Source organism: Haplochromis burtoni, unplaced genomic scaffold, assembly GCF_018398535.1.
Source record: "Haplochromis burtoni strain Fernald_Lab_line unplaced genomic scaffold, NCSU_Asbu1 Contig_62, whole genome shotgun sequence".
Taxonomy (NCBI): domain Eukaryota; kingdom Metazoa; phylum Chordata; class Actinopteri; order Cichliformes; family Cichlidae; genus Haplochromis; species Haplochromis burtoni.
Window position 1 is genome coordinate 1,971,712 of NW_024582423.1, and position 10,819 is coordinate 1,982,530.

The window sequence follows — 10,819 nt, forward strand, 5'->3', positions numbered from 1 at the left end:
TAGATAGATAGATAGATAGATAGATAGATAGATAGATAGATAGATAGATAGATAGATAGATAGATAGATAGATAGATAGATAGATAGATAGATTAAAGTTGAAGCAAGCTGTGTCTACCTGGTGCTTGTTGTTGGGTTACTGTCTCCCTGGGCCCAGAGGCTTTTGGCCTCTGGGGCTCTGCTGCCTCCTGGGCACCTGTCTCTTTTGATTTAGATAATGGCATCGGTGATGGCAGGAAATGCTTCGGGAAACCTTTGAAAAACCAGGCACCAGATCTCTTCCACACCTGAGAAAAGAGGAAAAGCATATGTTTTATCGTCTTTTTCAATGGATTATTGTTTTAATTGTAATTTTATCTCTCGGTTTAAAGCGCTCACCTCTCGCTGCTCTCTGCAGATCTTGCACAGCCACACAGCGCGTGGCCGACTGCCACACTGTGTGCCACACTTGGTACACATGTTCTACACAACAGATTAGAATAAAGATTACCAGCTGCTTGCCATTTTCAATGTTATTACAAATATACGGCTGACCTATTGGATTTTCTTAACCTTTAGCGTGAATCGCAGCAGAAGAGCTGACTTATTACCAACCTTTTTGCAGTCCTCGCACACCACTGAGCTGACCCCAGGTGAGCCCAGCTGCTCTCCACACAGCAAACAGCGGGACACTCCATCCCCACACACAGTCTTTTTCATGTCGTCCAGGCGGTTTATCAAACGCCTGCAGCAGCACAGAGTGAAATCTCACTTAAAATGTCAACAATTATTATCCCAAGTCAAAATATATGTGTGCAATCAGTCTCAGAAGAGAAACTACTGCAGGTCTTACCCAATTCTCTCCTGCTCCATGGCCTCCATTTTCTCAGCACGGGCGATCACACTGTTTATAATCTCCTTCTCTTCATCGGTGAGGTCTGGACCGGGACCGGGGCCTGGCTGCATGGTCCAGTTGCCCCTGTAAGCCAAGCATACTCTGCAGTTGAAGGTGCACTATATGATTTAACTATACCAATCACACATTTACATGCAGGCACTGAGCAATGAATGAATGAGCATGCATTTACTGCATCAGCACATTGCTGCCTAATGCAATACGATAGGAGTTTATCTACTTACTGTTCTTTATCACTATGTCACAAATCACATATCAGACAGATGCAGGTGAAAAGAGGAAGGCACAGTTAGGTGTTGATGTGGCCATATGAAAGGTTTACTAGAAGAAAAATTGTTCTGAGCATCAGGCTTACCTAGCGTGCATGTTCCTCTGCCTGTCATTGGACACCCAGCGATCTGAGCTGCTGCTCATCACTGTGTCTGTCATGCTGCTCTGTTGCAGTCTGTGGGATAGACAGAGAGACAGAAGGCATGGATAAATTCAGCATGAGGTAGTCAAACAAGCTTTAACTGATGTCATAAAAACTCTCTAGCTATATCTCAGAGCCACACTTTTACCTTTCCTGCACCCTTATCTCGTGCTTATGCAGCACCAACTTAATTGCCACCGGATTGCTCTCTCATCAAAAAAGTCATTTCCTACAAATGTGTGAGCCAGGACAGAGCCAACATCAAATTGAAAAGTCACCAGCTACACTTCCTTTTAATGTCACAGCGCAGGGTTAATTAAAATGTCCATCAGAAGCCAAAAAAAAAGTAGAATCTACAAAAATCAAATATCATTCCCAGAAAAGTAACTTTTAGCTTCTTCATCCACTTTGCTTCCAATGAATTTGCATAAGCATGAGAAATACACCAACTTTCAAAGAGGCTTGCATTGCCAGATTTACCGCCTAATCAGTATCGTGTCCTCTTGCCAAGCCTGTTTCAATATATAGTTCCAGGAAAATATTCAAGCAGTGAATGGATGCAAGAAAACATTTCAGAAACACCACAAACTGATCTGTAAAATACACGACAGAGCTACAGCGACATAAGCGTTTCCTGTAGGGGGAGAGACGCTTACTGGGCATACAACAATGGGAACGACGCTCATGACAAAACGAGCCTTCTTGTTCATGATGGTGCAGAGTGAAATGATGCAATATGAAGTGAAGTGAGTGGTCTAGTTTGTTTGAATTTAGATGCGCCTTCACTGTCAGGCCTGTGGAGATAAAGTTGTGCAAATTGGGGGTGGCAAGGTCAGTTATTTGAGCAGCTGTTAGTGAAGCCATAAGAATCGCTTCCCGTTTGTGAATCTGCACAAATCAAAGAAACAGATGGTTACGTGCAGCAGGAGTCGCTCAATTATGCAATGACACCACAGCTATGACTAAGAGTCTTTTTACAGCATTTCTTATTGGTCATAGTGTGTTAACGCCTTTTTTTTAAAATGCCATCAAGTTATCAACTCGTTTGGCCCCAGGGATGTTGGTGAAGCTGGGTATGGAGGTGGGTGCTATGGGGGCAGGGGAGACTAATGTTTATAAGACTATTTATAAGACTTCACTTGGAACTTATTGACGCTCCATGAAGAATCTGAACTGGACTGTTTACAGACAAGGAGAGAGTCACTGTTGCCGAGGAGGATGCTAAGGATGGCTGTGTCATCAGAGTATTTAAAGTAAATGTCAGCTTTTGCAGTCACTGCAGTACATGATGCAAAATAAACCCCATAACAAAACAAAAAAAATAGACAGAGAACAGAGTGAGTACTAATAATGACAGTGAGAAAGAGTGAGTGGTTCATCCATCCATATGATACACTAGCAATGTAATTTAATCTCAGACTGACATGGTAAAGATAATACGACACCGTCGACAGAATTCACTGAGGCAATTGCCTACGAGTAAGACTGCTTTCTGAGTGTGTGTGTGTGTGTGTGTGTGTGTGTGTGTGTGTGTGTGTGTGTGTGTGTGTGTGTGTGTGTCTGTAGGCACTCCTGCGACTGACAGAGGGCTGTATCAATCCTCTGCCAGACAGTACATGGAGCGATTGGATCCACAGTGTATGTCATGAGGGAAAGTAGCTGCATTCAGAGAAGACTGGCAGGTTCGAAACTGAAGCAACCAGACAAACTAAGAACCTTTCTTGTGCTTCAGATACCAGGAACTGTTATGATGATCTGCTCTCTTCCACTGTGTGTCTTTTGTCTTGTCTTGCTTCACCCCCAACTGGTCAAGCAGATGGCTACCCATTTCTGAGCCTGGTTCTGCCAGAGGTTTCTTCCGGTAAAAGTGTGGCGGACCACCAGGTGGCTCCACTCACACACAAGTTGAAGGGAAGTGTGGGGGTGGAGATTTTGGCGCTGAATATATGTGAAGTTCTGTCAGTTAATAAAGTTGTTGGAGTGAGACACTGAGACCTCTCCTGTCGTTGTTACATACCTCCACATTGGTGACCCCAGGTGGCTCCACTCACACACAAGTTGAAGGGAAGTGTGGGGGTGGAGATTTTGGCGCTGAATATATGTGAAGTTCTGTCAGTTAATAAAGTTGTTGGAGTGAGACACTGAGACCTCTCCTGTCGTTGTTACATACCTCCACAAAAGGACGTTTTTCGTTTTGCTCATAGGGAGTCGTTTGATTATTGAGGGTTTTTTGCCTGTATTATTTTAGGGTTTTGCCTTTACAATGTAAAGCCTTGAAGCTTTTGGGCTATTTAAATACATTTTAATTTAATTTTTCAAAACTGTTGAGGTGGTGTATAACATAAAACCACCTGGTGGAAATCTGGCAGCTAATTAGGTAAAATAAGAAGCATTATTGTTTAAGAAAGAGCGAGCAGGTCAAATGTTTCAGAATGAAAGATGTGGAGACCATTTGTAGGGGCTACATCTGTGATGGAAAAGGGGCGAATTGGTGGGCACAGCATGGGTAATTAGCCCATCTGGGAGTAGTCAGAGAAAAGCTTGCTCATTTAAGCAAAAGAATACCAAACCAAAGTGTGCATGCTTTCTAACAACATGTCATCTTAATAAGAGTGTAAGTGCTACACTGGCCTGCCTGCAGTCCTGCCCATTGAAAACAGTTGGTGCTTTATGAGATGTAAAACTTTCAAGCACCTAAGATCTATATCAGGGAAGACCTGAAAAGTACTCTGCTCTTAAAATTACAACGATCATTCATCATGGTTCTCAAGTTGTTGAGTGTTTTAAAGCATGAGGTGATGCAAAACAGTGTTGATGTTGCCTCTCTTTTTTTGCAGTGTTTTGCTGGTATATCAAAATCAAAATGTCCATATATTATTACAAAAATCATCATTTTTGTCACTTTGAAGCTTTGGTATGTTGTCTTTTAACTATAAAAACTTAAATAAAGCCTATTAAATGATTTGTAAATTGTTGCATTCTGTTTTTATCTATACTTTATGCATCATTGCCGTTCTTTGGATTATGAGGTTTAATATGTTGGGGGCGGGATTTAGCCAAAAATGCACAATGTTAATGACAAAAAAGGAAAAGTGAGAAGTCACTGTGGTACTTGTCTTCAGCATTTCAAAGCAGGAAAATCCAGCATTGTAGAAACTTGGAGAGAGTAAAAGCAGTAGCAAAAGGGAGGGGTGCACCACTCATTCAGCTGCTCATATTATACTCCGTAACGTCGGGCTCCATACCTTTTGAGGTCTAATCTGTTGTACGTCTGCCTGCAGGATTCAAGAAATTCGCTGTGCTATCAATAGGCACTCTGGGTGTGGGCTTTTCCTTCTGATGCAGCGCCTGCATCTAGCCAACACTAGCAGCACAGTCCTCAGGGAGCCTGGTCTTTTTCCACTTTTTCAGCAGCAGACTGACAGATCAGACATAACTCTGACCACACCGTGTATTTTATGCACTGACACTCTGAAGTGCGGCCCTCCTTCACTTGCCAAAATAAATTACGGCACTTTTGTCGAACATTATTGTCCTGCAGAGGTGGATGGAGAGAGACAGATGGGAGGCTACGTTAAGACTTGGGCAAGGTAACGACTGACTCAGACTAGCCCGAGCTCCCTGCTCAGGATAGATATTACTGCATCACAGTAGTGGGTTCTTTGCTGAAGTGACAAACCAATTAATATTCAGGAGATAGTCTGAAGGATCACATACACATAAAGAGCTGTCACTATAGGATGTTATGCTTTAGCTTTTGGAAAGTAGTGCTGGTTTCATTGGTTGTAGTTTAAATTCTCTCAAAAGGTTTTAAATGTACTGTAACTTTGAAAATTGTATCCAAGACCAATTATAATGAACTGTCTTGCCCAAAATGTCATACTGGGCCTTGTTTCTGACATAATTTTAACCCTCAGACTCCATCCTCTATACTTCTCAGCTTAACTGGTAAAAATGACTCAGTCAGGTGGTGGATTCCTCTCTGAGGAGAAGCACATATTCTCTGTTATTTATTAATTTGTTGTTTATTCTTCTGCAAAAATGTTATGAAACCTTTACAATGGGAACTGTGCAAATGGCCACACCATACCGCCAGGAGTAGCTAGTAACAGATCATGTGTGAGATGACAGCGGGAAAGACCAGAGGGAGAGCATCGACTCAAGACTGATCACCATAAGTCATGGATGCAGCGGGATCTCTCTATAGAGAGAATTTCATATGGGGGTGGAGAGGACCGATTTAGAAACCTGTGTCTCCTCCTCAGGGCCTGAGAGACTAGTCAATACAAATCTGCATCTGTGCATCTTCAGGGGTCTACGTACACACAACTCCCTGAGCACAGCCTGGATGTTTTGCATCAGCTTTTAGCAAACACAGCTATCCATTCTTCAGTTCAAGAAAATCATCAGCAAGAGTAACCCATTTCGAGTCCAGTCAGGCACTTTCACAGATTAATGTTGTTGTATATCTTTCAATAGTAGGAGTATGACTCATTACTGCAGAATATATGACTGGAAAACCAACAGACTGGGAAAAAGCACCTTGTTACAGTAATGTCTTGAGTTTTCAGTACTTGCGGAAGGGAGAGCTGAGGAAAGCAGGCAGTGACAACAAGTCAGTGGGGCTTCTTTGGAATGATTCACCATGGGCCACTGTAAGTGGGATGTAAGGATAGAGGCGAAGCTACCTCCTGTACTGAAATCTGCAAACAAAAGCAAGGATTTACTCAAATAATATACAAGCACTTTGTGCTCTAACAATACTGCAATTTTTAAATTGGCATTGATCATTATTTATGAAAGAAACATGAACGGTTCGCAAATCTATTTTGATGAAGCAGACAAACTAAATAATCAAAATTACTGCCAAATGCTAAACGTATTATCTTATTCCGAATTTGATAGAGGACAACTGTCTGCAGCGTAACCAAGGGCTTTATCAATCGCCTGACACCCCGCTACATGTCCTACTTATAAATGTATTAAATATAATGACACTGAAACACTACAAGGTACTACACTTGAATTCCAGGGCAACAATTCCCTCGCCATCCTCCACAAAGGATATTTGTAAAATGGGTTAATGAGAATCAGAGATCAATGCAGATTTACACAATTGGTTTCCCTTTGATTTATATTTCATGTGTTCAAAAACTTTTGAATGCATAATGGAGGTTCTATTAACAATCTAACATACTCAACACACAAAACCAGCAAACAAAGAAACAAAGATTATTGTGAAAGGTGAACGGCAACGTCATCGCTAAAAAACATGGTGCAATGCAAAATACAACAAATCACTTTCAAGTTTTATGATAAAATCATAAAGAAAAAAGAAGGACTTAAAGGAGAGTTTAAGAAGTGACGAAACATATTTTACTTCATCCTGATTTTTCCTCCTCTACCATCTGGTCTGGCAGTAAGTCAGATTGTGTTATGTATTATGAAATAGAAAACACAAACAGGTCTTGGTTGGCCTAAAGTTTTAGCTCAAGTCCTGTGGTGATCTGGAACATCATGCCTTCTTTTTTAATTCACTTCCTCACACACTGACTTTTTTGCCAAATGCTAATTAAATACAGCAAAGCAAAACATTCCGGGCAGACGGAAGGCGCAAGCGAGCAGCATTGCCGGCATATGGATGAACTACTATCACATCCTGAGAATTAACCACTACTCGATGAATTTGAGTACGAGATTAGAATGATGGAGAAAACAATTTAATGTTGAAAACGATCTACTTTTGGAAAATGATGGATGGTCTGTAAAAGCAAGCCTATATGTGAGCTGTCTATAGACCACTCAAGTTCTCTTCAAAACACGAACTACTCAACAGCATTTTGACTCACTTGTAAGCTACATGTGATCAGAAAAGTACAACCAGCTGCTCCTTCGCAGTCAGCGGTGACGTGTGAGGTAGAAACTGAAGGTCTTTTTTATAGGCTGTAAAATGTTCTGTGTTATATTTTTGATTAGGCTATAAACACAAGATTGGAGTACACTGTGCAGTAAGGGTCATGAATGGTAATTGACTTGCCACCTTTAGCAGTAAAAAAAGAAAAAAAAAACCTGAAACAGGAACGCCTGCAACCACAAAGTAAAAAGGAAGAGTCAAATGTGCTCCAGTCATTCGCATCATAAAATCACATCTTTGCATGTTGTAGTTTGGAAGACAGGATAACCACTTTAGCCCATATTTGTTCTCAACAACTATTAAATGTGTGGGGATAAACAAAAGCTCCTGATTTCAACAGGATGAGTCCAGTAATTTGATAACCAACTCATTTTTATCTGCAGTTTAAGGAGCTGACTTATCACGTGAAATTTCCCAACATCTGTTCAATGGATTGCAAAGCTGACACATTGTTTTGATTGCACGGTATTGCATGATTGTATTGTGTAAGTGTATACTCTTTTACTTCAAAGCAAGCATCCCATTCATCTGTAATGTATATTTGGCAGTTCTTAACGCAATTAAAACATCTGATTTCTCAGATTTTATCAAAGGAAACATATCATGACTTGACATTAAATAAACAGCGACGCCAAATTTAAATAAATTAAATCTAAATCGCAGAATTTAATTTATGATCATTTGGATTTATAAACTAAGTAGCTTAACAGATCTTGATGTCAAATTCTCACAATGTCTCAGAGTGAGTGGGGAGAGGGTAGGAGCCACCAAAAGGTAGCCACCCACTCCCAGTAGCATGACAAAACTCCATCCATCCTCCATAGAGGACTGTGAGACGGCAGCATAGCAACACACTGAAAGTTGGACCTGGGCAACACTATAAAGCACTGCACCGTGAAATGTTCTGCTGCAAGAGGAACACATCACTCAGCATTTCTTAATTATTTACAGCTCCCACCCTCGTTGCCATTCACTCTGTGTAAACCCTCTCCTTAAGGCATTAGTGTACGCTTTATGCTCTGACCACTATCAAACAAGGATTTGGGGAGGAACAGATCACATCGGGTGGAACAGATTGAGAAACTCTGTTTAGGGCAACAGTGTGGATGTTAGTCTTTTAGGTCTGTCGCATTGACAAATTATCCATGCTTTCACTCAGACAATGGCGCTGACAGGGACCATCTGCAGAACCATCTGCGAGGACTCTTCACCTCTCAAATGTGAGAGCGTTGTACCGTTTTAAATACACACAACTACATCCTCTCGGCAGGCATGGATCCAGGTCCCGCATCGTTGGAGAACAAACAGGAAAAACCATCCAGTGACCAAACAAGCTATCATGCTGATACCCTGCTATAATTGTTGGCTCCATCCAGTCAACCTAAATCTGGCTGGTGCAGATTTTTTTTCTTTTATTCAGAAATCACAACAAGGCTGAATTTGCAGTCGACATCCAACAGATCCTAGCAATCCTCAGATTTAGCTGAAAACGCCATCTGACCAGCATATTGATTTACATATAATTCAGATTCAACTTTTAGACTCAAAGGGAGCTGAAGAGAAAGTCTGAAACCTTAACCATAGAAAAACAGAGAAAAAGAACAGTTGCTTAATCAACAACAAAACTCCACATGGCATAACATCTGCCATCAGTTAAAGTGCAATACTGCCACCCACTATGCTTAAGTGTCAACGTGATAGTTACTGGTGCTGCACTATTTTTTTGTGTGCATTATTAATATTCTTTAAATATTTCATGTTTTAAATATCACAGTTATCACCAACTCTGTTACATCACAAGTCTCCTAATATAGCAGAGAATGCTTTTATCCGAGCCTCCTTTTAAAGCTAAGTCAGTCAACAGCTACAGGACGAGGGAACACTCGATTACCGGCACTCTAGCAAGAGCCTGCAGTGAGTTTCAGATTTGCTTGGCTGATGGTGATTCATCCTTGTATGCCCCAGAAGCAAGAGGTGGGACTGTCTGCTGATGCACCGGCTGATTACGTTCCCTCGGTTTCTTCAAATCTTATGTCAGAGGTAACAGATAGGGGTATTAAATGTCTGTTTGTAGTCTTATGAGACAAAATGACATGGTTCATAAGATGAAAGAAAACACGTCAGGTCTCTCTTAGTCTTACTGCCGTTACTCTCTCCCCTGTGAAGATGTGGTTCAGCTGTGGGATATCTGACTCTCCCTCTTGTCCCACTAGCAAACTAGCAGGTACAATGCCCCTGGGTGTTTTTAACAAATCTGTGTTGGCAAACTGTTCTGGCCTGGAAGCTGCAACACTAACAGCAAGCTTCTTTGCAACTTTTGAGAGAAAAACCTCTGTCGGGAGGCTTCCTGTAGGCGTTACTCTGAAGACCATCATTGCAGCTGCAACATATGTAAAGCGCTGATTAGAATGAGTGTAAAATAAGGGTCAGGGATTGGAAAGGGTAGTGGAAAGGTGGAAAAGGGGTTTTCGAGATAAACTAGTGTTAATTCTATTTTGGATGTTTAACTCCTCACTCTGCTGGGGGAACTTTGTTAAAAGGGCACATTCATTACTTCTGCTTTCTCCAATATGCCACACCATTTAGGCAGCTCGAATCACCACATTCGGATAAGTAAGTGAATCAATGCTTATCCACCGCTGATGAGAATAAGAAGATGAAGCCACTCCCCTCTGGAGCTCGGACACAAATGGCAGAATAAAATCTCCTCTAACAGAATTTAAACACAGAACACAAAATCTGCGTAGATTTACAGTAAAAACTGTGTGATTTAGGCCCAAAGCTGCATGCATAGATGGTGACGAGCACAGAAAAACATGGAGTCATGCACCTTTACCAACTGTGGCCATGGTAACAGCAAGATCAGAAGATGAGAATGAGAGTGATTAAACTCCATGTGTGTGTGTGTGTGTGTGCGTGTGTGTGTGTGTGTGTGTGTGTGCAGTGTGTCTGCATAGTAGACCACACCTGTGCTAAATTTTCAGACCCATGCAGACTAGGTCATTGTTACAAATGTTGTAAAGTAACGTGGTTAAAGAAGAAGGGTATGGCTGCCTTGTATGCTTGTGTGTTAAATAATGCATGCAGCATGCAAAGCACTTCATTCCTCCATCTTTCACCCCCCCCCCCCACCTTTTCTATAAATACCCATCATTCTTGCTCTTTTACTCTTGTTTTATGTGACCAGATGTGAAAACAACTGATCTCCTCCTATATTTTTTCTTAATTTCATTCCTTCTTTAGAAAACAACAATAGGCTAGCAGGCAGGGAGAAAAATACAAAGACAGGGGACATCAGGATGAAGGTGTTGTTCAATCACTACTGGGGCTGCTTATGTGCAAGGATGCAACTGCAGATATCGCTCAGACCATTCATTCAGTCTTTTCTCCCTTCCCCCATTTAATCCACATGCTTCAGGTCTGTAGGAGGAGTTGGGAGATGGTGGAACTGGAAGGCAGAGCCCAGCTTCCTTTCTCTGTCCTCTTTCCATATTAATGTCAGAATAAGAATGAACTAGTCCAACCCATTACAGCGCGCGCGTGCGCGCACACACACACACACACACACACACACACACACACACACACACACACACAC

At 41.6% G+C, this 10,819-nt stretch overlaps 1 protein-coding gene across 4 annotated transcripts in view; it reads right to left on the reverse strand.

Moving 5' to 3' along the window:
* The window catches only part of LOC102291522 (rabphilin-3A), a 19,339-nt gene that overhangs the window by 7,223 nt on the left and 1,297 nt on the right, over positions 1 to 10,819 (reverse strand). For 3 of the 4 annotated variants that reach the window (XM_042221198.1, XM_005922736.3, XM_005922738.3), the window contains exons 2-7: positions 1,251 to 1,340; positions 1,120 to 1,131; positions 833 to 958; positions 595 to 724; positions 379 to 462; positions 119 to 287 (exon numbers count right to left, since the gene is read on the reverse strand). In XM_042221198.1, the coding sequence (XP_042077132.1) occupies positions 119 to 287; positions 379 to 462; positions 595 to 724; positions 833 to 958; positions 1,120 to 1,131; positions 1,251 to 1,324 (595 nt within the window). In that variant the 5' untranslated portion in view covers positions 1,325 to 1,340. The remainder of the gene's footprint in view (positions 1 to 118; positions 288 to 378; positions 463 to 594; positions 725 to 832; positions 959 to 1,119; positions 1,132 to 1,250; positions 1,341 to 10,819) is intronic. The other variant, XM_005922737.3, reaches the window with a different exon arrangement.